Below are 26141 nucleotides of genomic sequence, written 5' to 3'. Positions count from 1 at the left end.
CTTTCCTATCACCTTAGGTGGGAAGTAGTGTTGCTTGTTGACTAGTTTGTGTGATGGTTTATGTTTTCCTGGTATGCCCCATTCAGCTTTACATAACTCTTGAATATGGAGAGTGATGCATGGTCATGCAGTGGCGCTGGTCTGGAAAGGCAGCTTTTGGCCTCTTACAGCAGTTCCAGGAGCCTCCTTGCTTTGACTTCTCAGGAGGGGGAACCATTCAGACTCAGAGATCCTCTGCCCTAGGCATTCTAACTTCCTGCTGTATGCCTTCTTGAACAGGCTGGCCTTGCTGGTTCCATGCCTTATGGAATGCGCCACTAAGATGGACCACTTGTGTCCAGAAGATGGAGAATAGGAAAGAGGAGGGAGAAGAGGAAGAGGGCAGAAGGAGTGCTGACTTAGTGCATCATTCTTCCTTCAATGGGACTTGGGTACATATTTACCCCTTTCCAGTCCTGGACAGGGGGACTGCAATGGTAGGGAAGGGCCTGTTGCTGGTGAGGACCTGGCAGCCTGCACCTCTCTGACCCTGTAAAATGTCTGAGAATTCCTTTTCCCCAGACAAGCTCAGTATTGAGAGGACTTAACCCCCTCCACTGACAGTTCACTTGCAGTTGAGGTCTTTAGCCTTCCTTGGTGGTGGCTTTGAGAGCTCTCCTGTTCACTTGCTTCAGAGGCCTCTGGTTCCTACAAGAAGTTTCCCTTGGAAGGTGATTTTGCCCTGCTGCGGGGCATAGTGTTTGGCTGTTGATGCCAGCCAAGGCTGAGGTGTGGGTGGGGAGAGATCCAAATGGGCTCTGCAGGCTTCTCCATCACCTCAGTGAATCTCATGGTGCCTGCTTGCTGTGATGAGCAATTGCAGCAACCCTCTCAGCCATATGGGCACAATCTTCTCCCCTGTCCCACTTGGGGCTCCTCTCTCTCTCTGCCTGCTCCTCTTCTGTGCAATTGTGCCAGCGTGAACCACACACCTCCTGTGCTACAGGAACAGCCTCCCAAATGCAAGACTTCAAATAAGGGCAAAACCAAGTATGAAGGTGAAGCTGTGCTCTTTGATGCAGGTGGTGGTGAGTGCATTGAAGGGCAAAAATAAACAGCGTGACATGAAAAGGGAAGAGAGAGTGGCATGTGACTAAGCGTCATGGTGGAGTTAAGAAAGAGGCATGCTGCATTTGTAATAATGACTTGGATATGAAAGTGATTGTTATTGAATCCCACTGGTACTTAATTCTTTATTTTTCTTACTGGCTTCAGCCAATATAATCAGTGAGAATGAGACAACTGTAACACGTGTTCACACTGCCTCTCTAAAAACTAACTTCATGTCTCTATCCACCAAGCTCTTTATTCATTCTACTCGGCCTGGTGCCAGAATGGATACCCTCTCCCAACACACCTTAAGTCAGGCCTCACATATCAAGAAGTTCCCTAGAAGACGTTCTCAGAGCAAGGCCCTGGGTTTAAGGCAGCAAAAGACATTTGTGGCAAAGTCCTTCTTGAAAACAACAGAGCGAAACTTGAGTCACAGCTAACTCAAATCATGCTGATGTCAGTTTTTCTATGTTTTTTTTTTTTTTTGCCAGTTTGTGCCCACTCGGCTATCAGGCTCTGGGTCTTTTTCAAGCAAGGCCTCTCTCTAGAAACCTCTTGAGTAGTTTGGCTTTTCCAATAAGCTTATGGGAAGCTGTCAGACAAGGCAGCTGCAGTGGATGGAGGTAGCACAGCCTGGCACCTCTGAGCTTCTGATCCCAAAGCTTCTTTCCTGCTCAGTGGTCTTGGGTGTTTAGGGACAAATGTGAAAAACACAGGTTGGAGAGGAAGCTATGAACCAGTAAATCCTGGTTCAAATCTTAGCTCAGCCATGAAATGAGCTAAGCTAGTACCTCTGCCTCAACTCCGATCTGCAGCTCTACCTACCATGCAGGGCTGCTGTGAGAATTACTGAAATGTGTGCGAAGGACTTCGCTGGACTCCAATGCTAAGCATAAAAATAATGATCAGCAGAAGTATGTGGGCCGAATGGTACAAACTTTCTGTAATTGGGAACAGGTTAGGAAAGGCCATTCCAGGGCCCGTTATTGCTTGAAGATGTGTGTTTGTGTGCTTGGCAGAAGAAACAAGGATTGCCGCAAAAGATATTCTCAACAAGGCTCACAGAGGACTAGACGTCTCTGAGGCTACAGCAGAAGATACATAGTGGAGTGAGGAAAACATGGTGCACAAATTACAGAAATGCTCTTCATTTGAAATGGGCTTATATCAGCTACTGCTTATTGCCTTGTTAATGGTGGTTACAGCGCTCATGTGGGTACTGGGTGAATTAATGCTGTATCGTTACCTGGTTAACACTTGTTAGCACCAAAACCCCATTTTAAACTGCTCACGTGAGTAGCAAGACTGCATTCGGACCTGGTTGCTATTAGTAACTTTAACATAACAAGCAAGCAACCAATTTGAGGCCCTGATTCATCTAGAATGGTGTCCTGGTTTTCTTTTTGTTGTATCTCACTGCCAATCACTGAGATCATACTCCATTGAAACACATGTAACTGCCTTATACTGAGTCAGACCATTGGTGCATCCACCTCAGGCAGCAGCTCCCCAGGATTTTAGATGGGCAAATATTTCCCAACCCTACCTGGAGATGCTGGAGATTGAACCAGGGACCATTTGCTTGCAGGGCAGATGCTTGACCACTGAATTATGGCCCTTCCCCAACTGCATGTTCTAAAGGTTAGTGACGAGTACAGAATTAATTTATTTCAGTACGCGTAATACCCTGTCTTTCTTCCACCATAGAGCTCAAGCTGGCATATATGGGATTCTCAGGCACTAGCCAGACTCGGACCTGCTTAGTTTCAGCAAGGTGTCTTTATTGTGTGCCTTCAAATCACACTCTGGGTATGAAGGAGCAACTCAGCCTTCATTAAGTGATGCAGAGCATGCTGCCTGATGAGAATCATGGAACATTGTTATGTGTTTTGCAAGGGGGGGAGATGGAACAGATGCAACTCAAATGCCTTAGCATCCTTGAGAACCTTTTAAAAAACTCATTTGTTCATGGTCGAAAAACCTTGGGTCACTTAAACCACATCACCATATACTTATTCACCCCTCTGACATTCATAAAGCCTTTCACAAGCATCATGCCAAATTCTCCTAATTTCAGCAATCATTATTTTAATTCCATGCATTGATTTGGAATTTAGAAGGCATGCAATTAGCAGCAAAATAAAGCATTTACCACATTTATATATGTATATAAGATGGTCATGGACTGTTTTCTAGGAGTCGTTTTTACTCCTTAGAGTGAATATTTATAATTTGATATGCAAAGACCCCCCATTGGGGTGGTCAGTTGAAGGGTAGGAAACAGGCAGGGATCTCTAGTCCACATTAAAGGTACTTATTTAAAAAATGTTCACAGAAGGTTGAGGATTCCTCAACAGTTCTTTGTATTTGAATAATCAAATTGATTGCATAAAAAATGAAATAAATGTAAACACACTTAGTAAAATTTGCTCAGGATCCCTTTCCACTTTCCATCCCAGAAAACTGAATAACAACAACAACAACAATAATCTTACAAGGAAAAAAGGATTTAAAGACAGGAAGAAAGAAAAGTGTAAGAATGTAAAAAAAGACAAAATATAAGGGACATAGTTGAAAATATAAATGCTATATACTGGAATACCTCCAAGTGAGATGGCAACCAACCCTGTGTAACGTTTCAATGGTATCCATTTGTAAAAGCCGTTGCAATCAAAGGCCCCTAAAATTGTACAATTGTTAATGTCATCAGTGTGATACATGGGAAGAGATTGTGATTTTTATTTATTTTTTTGCATGGATTTATCAAAAGTCTCAAGTGTGTGTGGTGCCAGCATGAATATTTAGGAAAGCTGCAATCTAGTCCTGCTAACATCTCTGTGGATTCAATTCTAGGGATATTTTTCCAAGATCACATCTGAAAAGTAAATTTCTTAAGCTGCTGTTAGTAAATGGATGGCGTGAAAGGTATTAAAAAGGCAGCTACTTTCTGTAGAATGTTATTGAACGTAAAATTAAAGAGCCAGCTGTGTGCAGGCACACACAAAATAATTTTAAAGGCCACATTAGTGCAGACAAAGCACAGTGCTGAGTGCTGTATTATTCTTTGGAAGCCAGGCTGCTGCAAAAGGTCAACAGTGCACACGTTTTCAAGAACAACCCGATCTTTTCTTTCTTTAGGCGAAAAATGGAAATGAGGGGTGTTGCAAAGTGGTAATAGATGACAGTTTAGATTGATGTAGGTCTTAACAGAATAATAATCTGTATTTCACTGTACAGCTGATCCAATGGGATTTTGCAAGTTACCCTGACATTACAAGGGGAATGGAATTAAAACAAAAACCATACATGTCCGGGTGTTAACTTTTTTAACGCAGTAAAACACTTTTGGAACTTTGTCTGCACTTTGGGTTAATTAGGATATATCTACAGATACAAGAAAATGGACAGGAATAATCCGTTTGGCTTAAAATAATTTGGTTAACTGGCCACTAAATAGCGTCAGACATTCATGCTAACACACACAATTGAACACAGTAGAATTGAGATGGGGGGGGGGGAACTTGCATGCAAATTTGTTGAGCAAAATTTTCACTCGAAAATTAGTAATTTTCCGCTTCCAAATTAATAATCACACTACATTAATACTAAAACATCTTGTATTCGCTTGAGAAAAAAATATGTTAAAAACTTGCTAACATTTTTGCAGATGAACAGATTTAAAGCAACAACTTCAGTTCCTTATAAATCGGATTCACATTACCATTCCTCCACCCACACACTATACAACCTTTTCCACCTTCCAAAAACGGATTAGATCTTAAAACTGAATACAAAATAATGGCACAGAAAGAAGCCCCTGTTCTGGTGATGTGAATCCACTCGTGGGTAGCTGGTAAGGTGCAGAGCAAGGCAACTTTCCATGCTAAGTGTTATTATATCAGTTCTTTATTTCTAGCCCAGCTAAAATTTAAAAAGTGATACAGGCCATTCCTTGCTTCCTGTTTTAAGGTTATAGGAGCGCTCCTGCAAATTGCTCCTATGCATATTCATACATCTACTTTTGACAAAGGGTTAGGATTCTTGGGAGCGTGAGCAGAGTTATCAACCTTTGTAAGATAACTTTTGGGATATGGAAGTTGCTTGGAGGAGTACAGGTAGATCTCATCTTACACTGATTTTTACATACGTGATTCCAGCTTTACACAGATCACAGGAAAAAAAATTAAAATAAGGAGGGGTGGGGAGATCAGGGAAAACCCCCAGGAGGGCCGTCCGAGGTTTTGCAACGGCTCCTGTGAGATCTCACGGTAGCCCTCCAGGGCGTTCCAGAGCCCAATAAGCAAAGCGGGGGGGGGGGGGGCAAGGCCCACTCAGTGACGACTTTAGACAGGGAGGGATGGTTGTGCAGAGCTGTTCTGGGGATCGTTCTGTCCTTATAGGCACAATAGCCGGAATGTAACATGTAAGTGGAGATCCACCTGTACTTTAGGCCCTTAAAATTAGCTCATGTAACCATTTGTGTGTGTGTGTGGGGGGGTGACTTATAGCCAGAAAAAAACTTAAGCACACCTTTGTAAATTAAGTACTGTTTTTGTAGGATTGTGGCATTTGTTATCTTTCAGCTGCTTGAGTGGGAGCACTAAAGTGAGATCTCTCACCTGGGTAAGATTGCTATGAAAAAAACTTAACAGGTTTCCTTAAACAGAAGCGCACACACATTGCTAAAATAAAAAAGACACTTGGTGTGCTGTGCAGGTTGATGGGTCAGAGGAAACCCCCCCCCTTCCTTTACAGAAATAAATACATAGTGCAACTTCTGTCAAATGGACACTTCTCAGCAGCTGACGTTTATTTGGAATAACAGAGCACAATGCAAGTCCAGTATCTGGCAAAAGATCTGAATATCTGGTCTGGCTGAATGAAGTTTTATTGTACCTTGCAAGGGAAGTGTAATGGTTTGCTGTTACAATCAAAAGAAAGTGAAGCTTCAGATATATGGAATCCATAGAGGATGCCGGGGCAAAGGCAGAGCCACACAAATAGATTCAATTTAGCTTCTAATACACATGACAGGTAGGAGTCCTGGCTTTGTGTGGCTTTGAAGGCCTATTTAGAAAGTGGAGTAGTAGCTTCTATAACAAGAGCCTGCCCTGACAGCAGTGGGTGGGACTGCACTCATTGGCAACTAACTCTGCTCATTTCAGAGCCCAGGACACGCTAGGAGGAGAAACGGGGAAACAAAGAGGACTACTTACAGCAATTCCATGCCCAAAGCCGGAGCCAGGCTGGGGGCTGGCAGCACTTATGTAGTTACCAACACCGGAGTCTTGACTGGCTGTACCGTAGAGGTCTGCAACGGGACCCGGGCTGTTCGCCCCTGGGAATCCTCCGGGCCGGGCTGGGTTGGAGCCTGCCGGGGAAGCGGGTGCGCCAAAATTCGGTTGAGCACTGTAGCTATTCAAGACTGGTGTGCAGAGAATAAAGCTGGGTATGAGGCCAGAAGCCGAGCATGCACAGTTATTACAAAGCCAAACACTAAAAAAAGAAAAGAAAACAGCCTAGGTCCAACTTCTAACACTTAACCAAGGCCATGCGATAGGAGAGCAAGTACTCAATAATAGTCAGCCCATACTACTAAGAAGCTTGGAGCTCCAAATATATAGAAATATGTATAAAGAGAGAAGGAAAAAAAAACCATTCAACACACTACTGCAACCAGAGACGGTAGGTGCTCAGTTTCACCAAATTATCACAAAAATATATATTTTTCAACATCTGATTTGATGCTCATGCAGTAGTAAAACGAGTTTTCTAGATCTGGGCACGTCGAGACAGCATTCACATCCCATGCAAACTACAAAGGAACTAGTTTTAGACTACACATTGTGTTAATATTGATATTAAATGTTGATAAGCAAAGAAAGAAAACCGTTTTTTGGATCCACTGAAAACTTTCAGATGAAATATATGTCCTATCCACCCACCCACTTTTTAGCTCTCAAGGTACATGAAGATTGGGAGGTTTGAAATGCTTTTCTTTAAAACAAACAAACAAACAAACAAACAAACAAACAAACAAACAAATGATATGCAATGGAACATATGTTTTAGGTACCAGAGGAGGGTTGGTTTTCCTTTCCTCCTCCCCTAATTTATAATAGTAAGTGTCTGTCTCCATCTCCAAAACCATTATTTGGGCACTACCAGAAAGAAACAAAGAAGTGAGTAGCTAGAAGCAGAAACAATCCTATAATCTTAATTATTTCCAGAGAGGGAAGGAGGGAGGAAAAATGTAAATAGTAATAGGAAAGTCAGCTCCTTTAACTGAAAGCACGATGCAGCTCTTTTTGACAACTATTTGGTAGGAAAAGTGAAATTAGCAGATTTAGTGGAGGAGAAGGAAGACCCAACCATAAGTAGTATGCTACAAAGAGAGAGAACTGCCAGCTTTATGCTTTGAGACAATCCACCTTCCTTCATGACTATATCAAGGCAAGCAGTGCTATTTCTTGAGCTGATCATTCTTGACCTTTCAAAATCTATTGCTTAATTATACTGAACAAGATGCTCTCAAATAGCTCAGACTATAATGCAAACCCAGAAAATGATGTTCCAGGAACACTGTTATTAAATAAACCTTTGCTGTTATTGGTCTATTTGCAATGCCTAGAGATGTTTGATATGTAAAATAATTGGTGGAAGTATCTGAAAAATGCTTTTAAAGAAAAAGAGAGAACGAAACAGGATTAAATAGCAAAAAGACACAGGGCCTGCGCTCTCTGACAACACACTACTGAGACCGCCCCCTCTATACATCTAGGCAGAGTGAAATGGCAGGTTGCAAAGCCTTTACCATAGCTTTGAATCTTTCAGCCCACCAAAGATGCAAGCTTGTAAGTTCCCCCAGAGATCAAAATGCCACGCTTCCTGGAGGTATAGTTGGGAATCCTGCCTCCCCTTTCCCAAGCTGGGAGAAAAATACCGTACTATCTGGGAGTAATATGCCCCTGGGCATTTCACATTAGTTTTCTTTCTGCATCTTGCTAGATTCCACACTTTTGAGGAAAACAGCTGTTTGTCTATTCACAGAAAACTCCACGACGTTTCCTGGAAAAGAGAGGCTTTCTCCAAAGCCTCACACATCAAAAGGGAATCTTTCTACCTCTTAATGAACACCCATACTTAAAAATAGATAAATTGGGAAACAAATTTGGTACATCTTGAGCAACACAACTCTGCAAAGTCCTAAAGCAAAGCCCAGCTGTAAATGTGCAGCCCTTCCCATAGCAAAATATTTTAGGTATTAACCTGGTAGAGATAAAATGGGGTCTGTGTGCATGGAGAGAATGCATGAAGCAGTATCCCTAGTGTTTGGCAGAGGGATAGGTGACCGCAATCAGCACTGAGGTTGGGGAGAAAGATCTAGGAAAGTAACTGCATTGTGCTGGACTGAAATGGCAAAACAAAGTACTTAAAAAAATATTAAAGATTAAATGTCAAGCTAACATTTGGCGTTCTTACTCATGGAGAAAAACATCCAGCTGAGATATTCAGAGGCCCTTTATTAACTTGCTAGAGCCGACTTTTCTTTTCCAGTTCAGTAAAGTGGATACAGGCCTTGCTGACAGCTCACCAGAAAGCCTCCGTTACCCAGGCAAATAAATGCTTAGGCTTCTGAAGTGAGTGATGCAGAGCCTCCACATGGAAGTGGCTTTAAATCATGCCAGATGGAGGCTGCCTTAGTGTGAGCTAGAGGTGGCTGTCCTGATAAGGTGAGGAGTCTTGGCGGGATGGGTGCATCCAAGGAAAGTTCAAAATGGCCACCATGCAGACATGGGCAGGTCTTGGTGATAAGTCGCCCTGTGCGAGGCCAGTGGTGCCAGCTTATGCTGGGCTTTGGGGAGGAGGTAAGAGGGCTCTGGCAGGGTCCCAGAGTGCTCCTACCTCCTTCCCAAAGCCCAGTAAGTGCTTGCCTGGCTTTGGGAAGGAGGAAGGAGGTCTCTAGGAAGGAGCCTGCCAGAGCCTTCCTATCTCCTTCGTGAAGCCAGCCAAGTGCTTGCCTGGCTTTGAGAAGGCACCCTCCTTGGCTTGCATGCCTTGTGCGGCTGCAATGCTCATATTGCACTAAATCCGCCTCTGATGTAGAGGCCCTTGCTGGGGAGCTGCCCAGATAGCAAAGGGATCTCCTTATTTCAATGTGCCTACAAAGAAGCACAGTGGCTTTGAAGGGATATAATATTCTTTAGTTATCTCAGGATTGTGCACCAAAGGAGTTGCTGTGTGTTTGGGAAGAGGTAACTGATGGAAGAGATGGTCCTGCCTTGTTCAAGATGGCTCCCTGACCTCTTCTAACTGTGTTCCTGGTTGCCCATGGTTATTTCCATTGCTCCCTTTTTTGTGCATTTCCTTCTGGCTCAGGATTCATGGCTAGATACCAAAATGAGTGCAATTCTGAAAAACGGATGCAAAGCTAAACACAGGCAACATTCTCAGTAGATAAAAGCCTCTCCATCTCCACTCAGGTATAACTGAACCTATCTGGAGGGCCCCAAAGCACTGAGGGAGGATTGACACACCAGTCAACTGATCTGTCTGATTTGGCAGCCTGACCATCTATTCTTTAATGGTGGTCCAATACTGTAAAATATGCCAAGAGTGACTGCGAAGTAGGAGGTTTCAAGGACTGTTTTTGTCTCAACTGCTTGAGTAAATATTCCAGGAATGCCTGTTTTATTTTATGATGCTTCCTTTCTTAGCAATGATAGGAACAATGGCTTCTTGCTCCCTTTCCCTATAGTGGTTAAGATTCCATAATGACGATGGTGGAGGAAAAGAAGAAAACAGCTGCTGTTGGAGGGAACACTGCTTACCTAGCACTATTGCACTTAAAAAGGGACCTTTGGCTTTTTAACCGTACTTTTGATTTCTTTCTGTTTTCATTTTCATGCAGTTTTGTAACAGCAGTTCCACCCTCCAGTTCTGGGATACAATCCAAATAGAATACTAAGGCTGAAATCCTAAAACTGGGGAGGGTAGGGTGGTGGGGGCCAAAGGCAGCTTATATACCTCATCCAACAACCTGCTGGGCTCTTGCCGGCAGGGGAGGAATGAGGGTGCCGGTTCACTCTTGCTCGCCTATGTCCTTGGCTAAGGTTTTAAACATTTGTTTAAATCAGTGATTTTCAACCAGGGTGCTGTGGCTCCCTGGGGTGCCTTGAATAATGGTCAGGGGTGCCGTGGGCATCCCTGGCCTCTGTCCCTCTTTCCGTCCTCTGATGCCCTCTCACGTCTCTGCCTCCCAAAGGCTTGCACAGCTGTTTATTGCAGCAGCCCTTGGTATAAACTTTGCAGGTGAATGGTGCCTCTTGGAGGCCCCTCTCTTTGGGGTGGGGTGGGGGCAACTCAGAGAACAGGGGGGGTTGGCAGCAGCTGCTCAGAGGACTCCCAAATAGAGAGGTGAGAGGAGGCTGAGGGAACACTCCACGAGGGAGGGTGTTCAAAAAAGGATGAGAGGCTGCCAACTCTGCAGGCAGGGGGTGACATAACTGGACTCCTCAGCCCAATGGGGTGCCACAGAAAGAATGTAGTTGGTTAAGGGAGCCGTGGACTCAAAAAGGTTGAAAACCTCTGTTTTAAATTATTCCCCTAGCATTGTTTCCATTGTTGGGGTTTAATCTTCAGTCTGGGGTGTGTCAGAGGACTGGGAAGGCTTCAGAGCCAAGCCTTCCCCAGGTCTACACCTCCCCGCCCTATTGATGTCTGAGCTGCAATATTGTGGTAGTGCAAAGGCCGCCAGTGCATCACGCACCCATCCCCGGGGTGGGCCTGAATACAGTGCACCAAGCCCACGGGGCCATGTCAACAGTTTAGCCTCAACTGATTGCACACCAGTAGAGGATGTACAACTGCACACAAGGCCAGGTTGCTTGGAGCAGTATTTTTTTCCTTCTTCAAAATGACACTCACTGTCTGCACTCATACCTAGGGAGAGCATTTAACTGGTCTCTGCTGTGCTAGTGGAAAGAGCCAAATAAGCTCACTCTACCAGGGGAATTCTGGAAGATATCGATAGGGGAAAATGTCCTTATTAATGGGAACAACAACTGCAAAACAGATAATTTGCAAGAAAGTGTGAGCAAACTTTTCAGATTCCAGAGGTTGGGGACTTTTTCTCAGTGTTCTGCCCAACTCTCTGCCCAACAATTTTGGGCCTAATTGTTTTAGACTGCAGGAGCTTAGGGAACAGGAGCAAGCCCCTGCAGTGCCCCCACACCTTCAGGGACACTTGCCCACTCCAAGCAGCCTTGCAACCAACCAACTGAATTCACCAGAACATATTGAAATGTATCCTTTCACAGTTGTTAAACACATGCACATATGAATGATACTGTTTGTACATTCAGGATTTGCTTGTTGTGAAGTCTGAACAAAGACTGTTGACTGTTGACTATACAAAGTCAAGGGTAATTTCCCATTGTTTGAACATCATTTTGATAGTTCGCTGTGATCGCAGAATTGACTACAGGAGAAATGCAAAGCATAAAAAGCATGCCCACTGGGACATTATCTTGCAAATGCACTAGAGGAGTAGAAGATGTCTCGGCTCCTTTCTTGTTCATGACCTACAAAACAGCAAGTTGCAAAAACTTCAGAGAAGCGTTTGGAAAAGCCGTTACAGAGCTGGCCGTCTGCAGTAGACCCAACACATTAGAGAAGACAGGTCTTGGAACTGCCACAGAGAAAAAGCACCTTGCAGAGACTGGCTTTTAATCAGAATATATTGCTGTAATATACTTCTCCAATACAAGCATCCTTGTAAGACTTAAAAAATACTGCAAGTTAGACGTGAAATATCAAAAAGGGAGGGAGTAGTCATCTGATAATGTATTTCAGAAACAAATCTTAAATAAGCGTGGGAGTTGATGGGAAAATCAGAGAACACGCCAAATCTAAAAGCTTAAAACCTATTTGAAGTGCCAGAGAGAATGTATAACTTGCAGGGTGTAATTTTTTAGCTCAAACTTTCTTATTTAGACTGGACAACAAAAAGTGGGAACCTGCTGCTGTTTTGTTCAGAAGAACACTGAAAATAAAATTAAGGAGTTTTGAAACCGGGCCGGGGGGGGGCACAAAGAGATGCGAAAGAGAATCCCTGTGAGAAACGGGTGCGATGGCACTGATCTGAAGATGCTGACTGCCTGGAGTCTTAGGGTGTCTGGTGGGGTTCTTTGAGGACTGGGTCTGCACAAACTTGTCCCTTGGGATCGCTTGGAATTCCAGTGAGCAGCCTTCTCACACTGCTTCTACCACTGGAGGATTCTTGCCAGATGTCAGAGCATTGTAGCATAAGGTTACCAGATGTCCCCGTTTCCTGGGGACAGTCCCCAGATTTACAAATCAGTCCCCTGACAAATTCCATCTATTTAGTAGGAAGTTGAAAAGTGTCCCCAGATTCATTGGGGGGGGGGGAAATCTGGTAACCTTATCGTAGCAGCTTTCCCCTCACCACACCCTGGCAGCCTACATGGTCATGAGAACGAAGGCTTACTGGCACTGCAAGTATTATCTGGTCCAGGCTTGGGTTGATGTCTTGAGGGCTGTGGTTATCTGAGCTTAGGGTCTCTAGGTGTGCAACTTGAAAGGAGAGCTGGTATTGGAGTGAGAAGACCTTGTTTCTTTAAACAGACGTCTCATCTCTTTTCCCCCTGAGTGGTGGGCAAAGACTTATTTTTGTCCTTTGTCTTTGCCAACACTGTCTGGGGGGATTTCCAACAACTCCCTACCTGAGGAAGACACCCTTGCCAGATTGGCCTGAGGTCTGGGTGTTGGCTCCCCAGGTCTGGAGCCAGGGATTGGTTTCCTCTTGCCACAACATTATTCATTTACACAGCATTTATATATTTTGTATTTATATTCAGCCCTTTAATCAAAAAGGCTCTAAGCGGCTTACAAAAAACATCTCACAATCTGAAAAAAGACATCACATGAGGGAAAAGGAATGGGAGGGAGGACGGAAAAGCAAGTTGCTGTGTTCTCTGATGCTATGCTAATGTAATTTTATAAATATTGAACATATAAAACTAGATATAATTTTTTTATTCATGCCTTGTTGTATGCATCTATTATCTTGGGAAACCTGGAATGTTTTTGTATGTAATATGTGTTTAATATTACACATATAATTATGCATATAATATGTGGCAATTATCTGTCGTTTAAGCAGAACCAGTAAAAAATAACTAGCTTCCCTTCAGGATTGAGGCTGGAATGAGAAAAAAATGTGTGTGGATAAACAACACTGTGATTTTCAGAAAATTCCATCCCTAAAGTTGACCCTTATGCGTTTTGTTTATGGGTTCTATTTTCAATGCTGGGCAAAAGATGCTGCAGTGAGCAGTCTGGGGTGGGAGGCAGGAAAGAATAAAAAGCAATACTCTTCTACGGATGGATGGCCGTTGCACAATGCGTTCTCTTCGTCCTCTTAATTTTCAGGTTGCCCAGTATCTTGTGCAAATGAGCAATTTGAGCGGTAACATCCTTGCCATTCAACTTGAGATGAAAACATGATCTCTGCACTGAAAAGCTCTGGAATAAGTCAATTCCATTTCGCGGTCATGAAGTTTTATGAAGTACAGGGCAAAGCAATATTTTTGAAACAAGTAAAAACAAAAATGCACAAACAAAAAGTGATGGATTACTATTTTGGGCTCTTTTTAAATTGGGGTCATGCAGGTTGATGACTGCAATGGGAGGGGGAATATAGTGGTAAAAGCAGCTGTAATCTCCAGGTTTATTGGACAGTGGATCTAACCTTCCTGTCAACGCCAGCCTGCAGCTCCCAAATGAGTCTCTGGTGAGAAACTAATAAAGTAGTAAAAGTCTGTTTCCCACCTTCCCCTTCAGAAAACAGAACTGGGCCACAAACAGGAATGAGTGTGGGAAGCTCTAATGCCACATTGTGTGCCCATTAACCTAGATTACACACAGAGGTCCAGCAAGTTCACATTCAATTAGGAGCTAAAAATAATGACATGGACTCGCAATCATGCACTTCACGTTGCAGACTCAGTTCCTCCGGCTGCTTAATAGAGAGAACAAGATGAGTGTGAGTCAGCAATAATGCATTGTTCAAAAGCAAACTAGGGGGGAAAGCCCTACAACCTAAAACACAGCCCCTTGAGGGGCACATTAGAGAAAGCGATGTATCCAAGCAATGGAAAACAACAGCATCACGCTGATCGAGTCTCCGATGACCAATTTTGTCCATTTGGGCTACCATAATTTAAAACAAGAAGTGGGAGGAAATAGGATTGAGAGGATCAAAGCAGAAATGAAATGTTTTAAGATGTAAGCGAAGAGGAGAAACTGAAGGGATAGCTTTCTTGCTGAACTTAGAGAAAAGAAGATTTGGGGGGGGGGCTGGTAAATATTGGGACTGCCATAAAGAGAGAACTATTCCCATAATCATTTAAGGCCATTTCACACATTAAACTAAGACAAACCTGAGCCTGGCACTGTGAGCTTTCAACTACAGACCACAGCCAATTGCCGTACCTGAATAGTGCATGTGTTTGCTGCACTTGCACATTACTTTTTTAGATGTACACCTAAAACAAATAGCAGGTAGAGTAGCCCTAAAGAAATGGCAAGAGATTTAGCTTGTAGAAATCTAAGATTCATCTGGGATACCACCTTCCACATCGCAGGGAAAACAGAGACCACTCGCTTAATTGGTTGGTTTAAGCAAGCTAGCAAAACATCCAGCAGGCTGAATGAAATGATTCTGGATGAGCTGGTGACTACCCTATTATTTCAGGGAGTACTCAAAGGTGCTCAGGAGACAGTCAGTAAAGGAACGCTGTGACACCCCTGCTCCATCTTTTTTACTGTAAGCTCTTTTTTATGTATCTATAAAAATATCTGTAACTCATGTTTTCTCCAAGGAGCTGGAGGTGGCATATATCATCCTGTCTCATTTCTACCCCTGTAAGGCAGCATAGCCTGAGGTAGTGACTGGCCTAAGGTCACCCAGTGAGGCCCATGGCTCAGTTGGGGGCAAGTGGAACCTGAGTCCCCAGTCTTTATCCAACATTATAACACACGGAGCCCTGGTTTTCAAAAACGGGAAACTTATCACCCAAAGGGCAAAAAAGTAAAAGAGCTCAGTGGTGGAGAGCTTTGGAGAAGGGAGTACAGAAGGCAGCACTGATGCCAAGACAAGCACTTTTTTCTGGGAGTACTCAAGGCTACGCAGTACTACTGACACCTTTTTCCTAGAAGAAATGCACTGGCACCAAGAAAATTCACTCTGTTCTTCCTCACCAGGCACATATTGAGTCCAAGTTCTAATCCCTCCTTTTCTTTTCTTCCCAGTCAGGAGAAGTTAGGTGGGTATGAAAGAAGACTGAGACATATGACAAGTTACTCTTCCCACAGCACACTGAAGGTGCCATATGTTGCTGTGGATTGTGAAGGTTCACTGCAGTATCAAATTTGGCTGGGGGGGAGGGGGCTCGTGCTACTACTAATGTTATTATTTATACCCTGCTATTCTAGCTGGGTGGCCCCAGCCACTCTGGGCAGCTTCCAACACATATAAAAAGATAATATAAAATAACATCAAACATTCAAAACACATTTTTAAAAAGGTTCTTGCTACAGAATGTGGCATTTAATATAAATCCCCCCTGCTGGATCTCATCTCCTTCATATTCAGCATCCTCATTCTCTGAGGACTTAATTTCCAAACTTCATTAGGGTCATAACTGTTTCAATATATGTGTTAAAAATTCACACATTTCTGCACCCTAAACCTATACATTCCTACCTATAGATTTTAAGCATTATTTCTGTAGCATCTCTTCGGTAAAACAATGTGCAACATAACATGTACACACAGGTCTCGCCTTCCGAACAGAATGTATTCCCAGAAAATATTTTGTCTGGAGAGCATTCACAAAACGAGCTGATCATATCCATTATTTCCTGTGGGAACATGTCTAATGCATGCTTTCTCCCTTCATGCTGCCTGCAGCCAATCAGCAAAAGCCAAAGAAGAAATAACTGATTTTTCCAATCTTTCCTGCTTTCTGATTTGTCTGATATCTCACCCTCCCTCTGTGGTTTCCACTGAAAATAGCTGTTGCGGACCAGCAAAACACAAATGAGTAAGGAAGTGGGCAAACTTTGGCTGTTCAGATATCTGAATCAGCCACTTGTGTAGTAAGGTTTGGGTATAATTTGTTGTGTTCAGATAACTGAGATTTCAGATATAGAGCATTCTGACAGCGGGGCCTGTGAGTATGTGTGTTTTTAATCCAAAAGTGAGATTTTTCTTAATCTGCAGGTTAAGGTGATTTGTGGTGATATAATGAAAAGAATACAGGCAGAATTCTACCTGATGGCTCACCAGGACATAATGCAATTAAATACCTTTAAACATAAAAGGCTACCTGCATGTACATTCTGGCTGTTCTGCAATGATCCTTAGAGCCCCCTCACCACAACTTTTCAAGTTGTGGATCCTGTTCAAAGCACTTTTGCATGCATGCTTAGAATCATAGAATTGTAGCGTTGGAAGGGACTCTGGGGATCATATACGCCAACCCCCTTCAATGCAGGAATATACACCATTCCTGTATGGGGATCAAACTGTGACCTTGGCATTATCAGCACTGAGCTCTAATCAACTGAGCTATCCAAAATACCAGGCAAACTAGTCCCACCATTTGTTTTGATCCTGTCTTGAGTATTCCTACTTGCTGATTTTAAACTATTGTATCTAAAACAGTTTTAGGTGCACCTCAATGCTGGTCAATTTTTAATTCATTATTTGATTAATTAACATATGCAAATGGGAAACAGGACTTTCTCTCCTGAGACAAAGGGGAATCTACTATTCTGCTTACTGCTTGTTTTGGAAGCAAAGTGAGGAGCCCAGATGGTGAAATCTTAAAGCAGCTTCCCCAATTTGGTGCCCTCCATATGTTTTTGACTACGGCTCTCATCAGCCACAGGCCCCATGACTGTGCTGACTGGGGCTGATGGGAGCTGTAGTCAAAAACATATGGAGGGCAACAGGTTGGGGAAGGCTGCCTTAAGGAGTGCTTGTGTGGCAAGAGCCAGAGCATGATTCTGCTGGCACTGCTGACAAGCGAGAGCTAAGGCTGGCTTATCAGGCACTTTGTCCTATGAACTGGCATGTTAACACAAAGCCTGCACACAAATTACTCCAGTTCTAGACAAGAAAGGTCACCACTGAAAGATAAACTCTCTTTGATAAAATGGGGAGGAATTTCCAGCCATGATTCATTATGACATCTGCCTTAGCATATGGCGCATTATACTGAGGTGGATTCACAAAATGAGGGGGAAATGATGGCTTCCTATTTTCAAGGCAAAAGCACTTCAGCAATTTTACAAGACTGTCAAAAAATCAACCCCATGTACAGGTATTTAGGCCAACTAGTTACATAGGATTTTCCAAGGTGGGGAGGGGAAATGTGATGGCTGACTCATTCAAGTGGTGGACTCTATGTAAGTATATATTTAGAAGCCACCACATGCCTATGAACAACAGCAAGACATTCCTCCTCTTATTTAAACATTAAGACCAGTAGGAACTCTTTCAACACATAATGTAAACTAAGGTTTAATTGCGAGAGTTCATTCTAGGTGGAATGCAGAATGTGCAAATCTGCATTTGGTGATGATTCAAAAACAGGTGTGAAGGAGCCCGAGAAGACTGTCAGTTTCAAGAGAGAGTGTGCTAAAAATCCAAGTCATAGATACATTTGTGGAATCCTTGTAGAAAACCATGGCCAGGTTTGGACATAACACTAAGTTGTAATTTAGTGAGCCTGACTTGTCTGCTCTCCCCTCTCTTCCTGTTACAGCCACAAAGAACAAATCAAAAGCATTTTCAACTAACCACTGTTTATTGTTTCATCTAAACCAGGATTTTCACTTAATTTCAACAATGGTTTTATCCAAACAAGTCAGGATCAGAAAATACAATTTGATCTTGGCTTGTTTGTTATTGTTCGTTAAATCTAACAATAGTTCCCAGTTCAGTTGAAATGATAAACTACATGAAGCTTATGCAGCGTAAGATAGGTGCACTGAAGAGGTATTTAGGATCAGATTGCTAATGAAAGAGCTCATCAAATGTCAGAAACAAATTTCTGGATGAAGCTAAGTAAAAGATTTTCAGGAGGATGAAGTATCATTCATGCACAAGCACACACACCTTATTCTAAGCATCTCTTTCAGGTCAAATACCTAGCTAATAATAACTTTCAACAGAATATGCAGTTTGAAACCTTTTTGCATCAAAATCTCTGGGGTTAAGAAGAATCTTGAAAAAAAATCAACACAAATTATTAGGGTCCTTTAATCTTTAAAGAATACAGCTAAATTTTGATTCACACCCATCAAGAGGAGGGAATGCACTTTTTAGTAAGCTCAAGACTTACTTCCAAGTAGACATGAATACGATTGCCCTGCACATCTAACGAGCTACTTCACTCTCTGCTGTCATGCCTCTACAAAAGGTTTTGATTGACATTTGATCAGATCTGGAACAGCCCCTAAAAGAAAACTGTGCCCTTCACAACTGAAGCAAAGTCGACAAAAATTCTAGAACTGAGTAAAAGGATGGAGTGAAGTTTGGTTGCCAACCATTAAGTGGCATACATAGCATGCAGATCTCTTTCTGTGCATCATTAAATATGTGATGCTACAGTGGTACCTCGCAAGACGAATGCCTCGCACAACGAAAAACTCGCTAGACAAAAGGGTTTTGCGATTTTTAGGTGACTCGCAAGACGAATTTTTCTATGGTCGTGCTTCGCAAGACGAAAATTTCCATGCATTCCTATGGGAATTAAATTCCTATGCATTCCTATGGTCGTGCTTCGCAAGACGACTCGCGGAACGAATTAATTTCATCTTGCGAGGCACCACTGTATTGCCATTTTTCTTTTCTTTTGCTTCCCCAAATGAATGAAATTCTATACAAACCTGGGCTTTTAAATTGATCCGGGCTGGGAAGGTGGTGAAGGGGGGAGTTACTCGCTGAAGCAGGGTGCTCGCTACGAAGCATCTGAGCCACCCGAGGCCCCATGGAACCATAGTCCGCATACGATAATTGAGCCCGTTGGTCACCGGGCGGAGAATAGAAACCGTAATCGGGGATCCCTGGAGATACAGTGACTCTATCATTGTGGATACTGGATTGGTTCTTATTTTCAATATTAAATTGTACTTTATTATTATTATTATTTTACAGTTACAAATCACGGAAACAAGAGCAAAAATATATGTATGTAGGATTTTGAGGAGCACGTGGACTGCAGCTTGATCATACACGCTCCAGGGTCCTTACTCAGACTCATAGGTTCAGAGGCATTGAGCCTGGATTTTGTAAAAAAAACATAAACTCACCATCTGATGTACTATATATTCTTTTCCAAAACAGGCACAAGAACAGAAGTATGAAAACACAGAGCCCCGACTGATTAAAATGACAATCAATACAATACATACTGAGAAGTGTTGAGAAAAACTGAACCAAGCTGACTGGGCCTAACCTTGCAAAGCTACAGGGGTTCATCCACATGAGTTCCCTTTCCCCAAACTCATAAAAAGCAAAGAAATCCCCAACCACCAGATGCAATGTATACAAAGTGTGTGTGTGTGTGTGTGTGTGTGTGTGCTGCGTGTGCATAACTATTTGTACCAAAGTATATCCATGTATTTATTGAGAAATGTTCCTTATTTGATCTTACCTGGATTTCCTGTTGGACTGGATCCTACAAGATCACCCCACCCCCATTTTAGTACTGCATAGTGCAAAGTTTGGAGTTTGTGTTAATGCTCTGGCCATAAAAGTTGAACTCCACAGAGCCCCAAATAAGATGAGTGAGTCTCACACCATACAAAGCTACGGCTTTAATAAGGCAGTGTGTAGATTTCAGTTGGTTTGGGTCCCAGTAGGAAGTAAACAGAAGTTGATTTCTATTAAACCTCGTCACAACCTTCAGACTGAGAACTAATATAAGTAACAAAAATATAGGCAAGTATCACAAATAGTTGATCTACTCGACATTTAACCTACCTAAGCAGGGGGAATCTCAAAAGAACTAAGAGCCTTGTTCAGCATCCTGTTCTCACAGTGGCCAACCAGATGCTTCAAGCAAGAGCTGAGTGCAACAACGCTCTCCCTTCCTCTGGTTTCCGGCAACTGGTATTCCGAAGTATACTGTCTCCAAATAGTGGAGGCAGAGCATAGCCAATTTTGACCAAAGCAGTGAGTCAACTGGTTGGGATTTGGGATATTAAGCTTGTTCTTATTTCACATCATGGGCATCCTTTAAGACAGCAATTCTCAAATTTGTTGGTGTAAAAATGTTGGTGTAAAAATGGATTTTAACAAATCAGTCTACACATTTATTCTCCCAAGCCAAGTGGACTAGAGGTACATTTTAATATCTGTGGTAAACAAGGAGGAAAGATTGTTTGCTACTTGCATGACAAAGGCACAGGCTGCTGACAGCAAAGAACGCCCCCCCCCCCCCCGCATCAGGAAGACTTTTGCTCTTCCACATTCATAATTGCCTTCCAGCAAAAGGCAAGAACGGGTCTGAACTTGCAAGACAGAAAATATGAACTTAAATAAAACAGAAAGGAAGATTTATTTATTTATTTATTACTTTCAGCATCAACTGTATCACCAAAACAGATCACTCCATTATGAAAACAGAGCCTCCAGATGGTGAATTCAGGAAAGAATTGAACAGGGAAAAATAAACAGTTTTGCGATAGTTTCTTTCTCATTACATCGTAGAACAAAGCACCTGTATTATTGAGTTTATCTCTTTTTTGAGGTTTGACCAATACTCTTAAATATGTGCTGCAAAGCAGCCACTTGCCTTGTGCCTTTGTAACTTGTGAAGGGCCAGATAGCTACCTATTTAGGTCCCAAAGAAATGTATGGCAGATCTCCCAGAAGCCAGACAGAACGATGCATATTGACGCTCCTCTGTTTCTCAACACACATCTTAATAATGCACACCGAGAAAAATGAGAGGGGAAGTGATTCCCCCCACAAGGGCATTCAAAGCAGAATTCACTTATGCAGAATTAATGTCCATGCCAACTAATTCCCCTTGGTGTGGTGTTCCTTGCAGGAATGACAAACCCTGGACTTCAACTCTTTCTCTTTCCAAGTGCATCAGCCATTTGGAAGTGACCCCAAATCTGCTTGTAGAACATTTTCTGCAGGATGGTGCAACATGGGGAATTTCTGCCCAAGTGGATGTAAATAATTGGTCTCTATTGAGGGCCTGGCCACATCGGGGCTGGCCTACTATCTTGGCCCTCCAGAGGACACTTAACAACTATGTGTTCCAACTTTAGCGCAGAATGATGGCAGCATGTGTAAATGGTCCTTTATTAAGGATACTTTCCAGAAGAACAGCTGTACAAACACTGCCTGAGATTCTGTTTTATCTTGCTATCCTTGCCTGGCTGTGGACCACAGTCCTGAGAAGTGAAGAGAACCCCAAAAGTCACTTCTGGAGGTCAAAGCAAAACTTCAGGAAGACTCAAAATGCTCTCAGATTGAAAGTTCTCACTGACAGCAACCTGTCGACACAGCTCCCTCTCTCTCTTTTTCTCTCCTCTCTTGCCATAAGCAGCCACACGCAATTTGGCAGCCGTTTGCACCATCAGTGTTTATGATAATAACCGTGCGTGCTTGAAAGCAGCAGGAAATTTTCAATATAACTATCATTAAGACAAAACACTTTAAATCAAAGCCATTACTGCTACTGAGAGTTAAAGCTCACAAGATTAGACCGCTTTTTATCTTTATGAAAAATTCATAGAACAAGCTGCCAAACATCATTTTCCTGCTCGAGAGAGTAAATGATATAATAATATTTAATGCTGCCGATACAGATGAAAGTGGAGGCAGAAGCTGCGTGTAGTAATGTGTACATCAGGGAGACGCTGTCGAACAAGGAGCGCCGACACTCAGCACATGTAGCGCTGGGCATACAAGCCAACGGGAAACCTGCCGTTACTGTCTCCAACTTTTATACTTCAAAAACCAGCGGCTGTTCTTTGACGTTGTTTAATTTGGGTTGCTAGTAGAGGTTCAATGTACAACATCGGAGCTAAATAGGTCCAAAGTGTGCTTCAGAACTGTAAGGCTGGAAGGACCCAACAATAGGACATGCTCTCTGTGTGGGGCGTCCCTCGAGTTTGGCGGAGAAGCTGCAGGGAGTGCAGAATGCAGCTGCCAGTTTGTTGACTGGAGCACCGGGATGCACACATGTTCCACCTGTGCTGAGGGACCTGGACTGGCTGCTGGCTAGCGTCTGTGTCATGTTCAAAGTCTTGTTATTAACATATAAAGCCTTGGACAACCCTAGGCCACATTATCTGAAAGACTGCTGCTATGGAGACTTGTAAGGACACTTAGACAATTTGGAGGGAAATGGTTTGTGGCACCATACTCTACAGAATATCACTGGGTGGTGACCTAAAAAGAAATGTTCTCCACTGTTGCCTATGCCTTATGGATTGCCCTTTCCTCTGCCAGATGTTGCTCCTGCCACTTCCTCTTGCCTAGAGTTTCCCTGACCCATAAGACTGGACCCTGTTTTTACTAGAATTGCTTTTATCTGTTTTTATTGTACAGTTTCACTGTTTTTATGTTTGTAATTTTCTACATGGTTCAGAGATTTTAAATATTAAGTGGTTTAGAAATGCTTGTAAACAAGTAAAAACACAAGTGTGAAATGCCAAAATACTTTGGCAAAAAAATGCCCCATTGTGCCTTCTGTGATTGACAAGGGTCAGGTATTGCCATGAGCCCTGTAGCCAGGTACCTAGTCCCCTGACTGGTTGGAAGAGGGAAATGCAGGCAGTTTGAACCAAGGTACAACTCTGCAAACTGGCATCTTCCTGGTCCTGGGAGCCAGGTGATACCAAAGATTCTGTGGCCCTCCAGATGTTGCTGGACTTCAACTCCTATTAGCCCCAACCAGCATGGATAATGTTCAGGGACTGATGGGAGTTGTAAGTCAGAGGTGGGGGCTGTTGTAGGTTTCCCATCCCTGCTGCAGGGTCAGTGCAGTACATGGCTGCTTAAATCTCTAGTTCCTCAGAAGTGGTCATGATGGACCAGTGTGACTGAGGAGCTTTGTCAAGCAAACTTTACCAAAGGTTTCCTTGTTGCAGACTCAGGAAGAAAGTGTCATAATTTCCCCTAACACCTGCTGCAAACATTCTAGCTGCACACATCCAGATGTTTCTACATATTACTCAATGGAAAGCTTTATTCCAGGCATAGGCAAACTCAGCCCTCCAGATGTTTTGGGACTACAATTCCGATCATCCCTGACCACTGGTCCTATTAGCTAGGGATCATGGGAGCTGTAGTCCCAAAACATCTGGAGGGCCGAGGTTGCCTATGCCTGCCTTATTCTAAGACAGAGGTCCCCAAACTTAGGCCCGGGGGCCGGATGCGGCCCAATCGCCTTCTAAATCCGGCCTGCAGACAGTCCGGAAATCAGCGTGTGTTTACATGAGTAGAATGTGTGCTTTTATTTAAAATGCATCTCTGGGTTTTTTGTGGGGCATAGGAATTCGTCCATATCTTTTTCCAAAATATAGTCCGCCCCCCCCCCCCAAGGTCTGAGGGACAGTGGACTGGCCCCCTGCTGAAAAAGTTTGCTGACCCCTGTTCTAAGACCTCATGCAGGCACCATTTCTTACATTTTAAGGCGGGATACAAGACAGATAGACCAGTGTTTTTCAACCACTGTTCCGCGGCACACTAGTGTGCCGCGAGATGTTGCCTGGTGTGCCGTGGGAAAAATTGTGTTTATTTGATTCCTATTCAAGAGAATTACTTTATATATAGTCAATATAGGCACAGAGTTACATTTTTAAACATTTTCTAATGGTGGTGTGCCTCGTGATTTTTTTCATAAAACAAGTGTGCCCTTGCCCAAAAAAGGTTGAAAAACACTGAGATAGACAGACAAAACTTGCCTGCCCAGGGGAGATAATACCACACTGTCAGACTTGACCCAAAGATTATCTGACTGATTTTCTTTTTTATCTGAATCTGTCTTTCCTCAATAGAACTCAATGAGATTTATGTTGAGGTCCCAGTCACTCTCCCATCCAGGCCCTAATGAGAGCCAGGCCTGCTTACCGGTAGATTCAGCAAGGCTGCTGCATCAGATGCCTTCAGATCTTAGGCCTAGTTGAAATTGGCATTTGGGATTGTGTTCGTGCAATCTGCAATGGGATTATAAACTGCCCAGTCATCATGCCAATTGTGCAGGTCCATAGCTGTCAACCTGTCCCTTTTTTGTGGGAAATTCCCTTATTATAGCATTGGGAAACAGCAGGGAGGGTTGACAGCTATGTTTCTAGTCACTCTCTAAAGCTTTAGCCAAGTGACCTGCAAAACTGGAATGCTGATTGGATCACAGGGCAGAAAGGCCTTTCTTAAGCAGATGAGGCTCAGTGTCTTTGAAAGCAAACTACGGTATATAGGATGGTTTGCCACTAAGAGCACATTCTGTAAATTTGGTGGTGCTTTCAAATCTTAGAAAGTTGTGAACTGCTGCTGACCTGCTGACCACAAGAATTCCTAAACTTAAGAATAGATAAAAACATTGGCAGGGTGCTTTGGAACCCCTGCTACAATAAATCAAATTGGATAATTGCAGCAATTCTTTCTGACCACAAATACTGCGAATTAGTTAACTGCAAGATGAAGAAAACCTAAACCAACAAATAAACAATAAAAAACTCTAATACAATAAACAATAAATCCCACGAGAACACTTTCCTCCCTGAAACATAATCAAGTTGAACCCTTACCTTGCTAAGCATCTATTGGTGCCCATAGGCATTTGAAAAAAATGGCAAAAGGGGTTCCCAGGTATCAGGAAAGTGCAATATCATGGGGCACTCTGTGTACCACTTTGCCACCTGAACACACTCTTAAAAATCTACTCATCTCTGGGTTGTCTCTTTTTACAAACGTTTGAGCTAAGCAGCAGCAGGGCAGGGCATTGAAACAACTTGAAGAAAACAGGGTACATTCTTCAGTGCTTCCCTTAAAACAAAGGTGAGGAACCCTTGTTCTATTGAGGGCTGCGTGCCTTTTGGGGTCAGCTGGGGGAAGGTGTTGAATGGTAGTGGTGGCAGAACCAAAGAGAGCAGTGGATGAAGCTAGATACAAAGTGTGTGCATAGAGACCACTCATTTTCTCTTTTGACCACCCCTTCTCATCCCCTGCCTGATGGGCAACCAGGGAGAGGAAGATCACTCTTGCCCATGATCTGCAGTTTCCCTTTTTTCTCCTCCTTTCATTTGTCTCCCTCTGTCTCTGCTTTCTCCTGTGGTTCTTCCTCCTCCAAACCTCTTTCTTTCAACTTTCCTCACCAGCATAAAATTAGACCAAGGGCTCCATGAGATGAGATGGAGGGCAACATGCATTAGGCTGGTTTGGTTGCAGGTTGCCCACCCACTGCCTAAAAGCAAACATCCAACATGCTGGAAGGGCCTGTAAAAATTCTAGTCTTAAATCTCTCATCTGCTACAAGGTGGTGGTCTCAGAATTGGACTGTGGGGCAGATGACCAGAGCCCCACTCAGCAAAATGAGCAAGAGGGCGACAAAATGCAATATGACTAAACCTAAGATCTAAGAGGTGTGTCCGTTTATAAGGTTAGTAAGCCTAAAATTACCTAACTATGCTACTTCCACAATGTTGCTCTAAATAGGAAGTAGTCTTGGTGTCCCTGTACAAAACAAAGACCACCTGGATTTTAGTCTGTTCAAAAGGTTAGAACATTCCTCTCTGCAAGCTTCGGAACATATTGATTGCTTCATGTAACATAACTGGGTAACATAATCACAAGGGAGGTTAAATGCAGCTCAAAGAGCCATTGTGCAGCTGGGTTCATGATACAGCTCAAAAGATATTCGGATACATTTGTAGAAGCTAAATCCCCATGGCATGTATAAAAAGAGCTGCAATCTCCAGGCTTTAGCATC

The 26141-nt window shown here is 43.1% G+C and overlaps 1 protein-coding gene across 28 annotated transcripts in view; it reads right to left on the bottom strand.

The window, feature by feature from the left end:
- MSI2 (musashi RNA binding protein 2) overlaps positions 1 to 26141 on the bottom strand; it is a 394953-nt gene that overhangs the window by 6866 nt on the left and 361946 nt on the right. For 9 of the 28 annotated variants that reach the window (XM_033171346.1, XM_033171352.1, XM_033171348.1 and 6 more), the window contains 3 exons: positions 19075 to 19251; positions 6309 to 6517; positions 3695 to 3772 (listed from right to left, as the gene is read on the bottom strand). In XM_033171346.1, coding sequence (XP_033027237.1) covers positions 3731 to 3772; positions 6309 to 6517; positions 19075 to 19251 — 428 coding nt within the window. In that variant the 3' untranslated portion in view covers positions 3695 to 3730. Of the gene's footprint in view, positions 1 to 3694; positions 3773 to 6308; positions 6518 to 18775; positions 18795 to 19022; positions 19252 to 26141 lie in introns of those variants that run through there. The other 19 variants (XR_004427934.1, XR_004427936.1, XM_033171362.1 and 16 more) reach the window with 7 other exon arrangements.

Source organism: Lacerta agilis, chromosome 15 (assembly GCF_009819535.1).
Source record: "Lacerta agilis isolate rLacAgi1 chromosome 15, rLacAgi1.pri, whole genome shotgun sequence".
Taxonomy (NCBI): Eukaryota; Metazoa; Chordata; class Lepidosauria; order Squamata; family Lacertidae; genus Lacerta; species Lacerta agilis.
The sequence above is the reverse complement of the archived record's forward strand: the minus strand, read 5'-3'. Positions and strand labels throughout refer to the sequence as shown.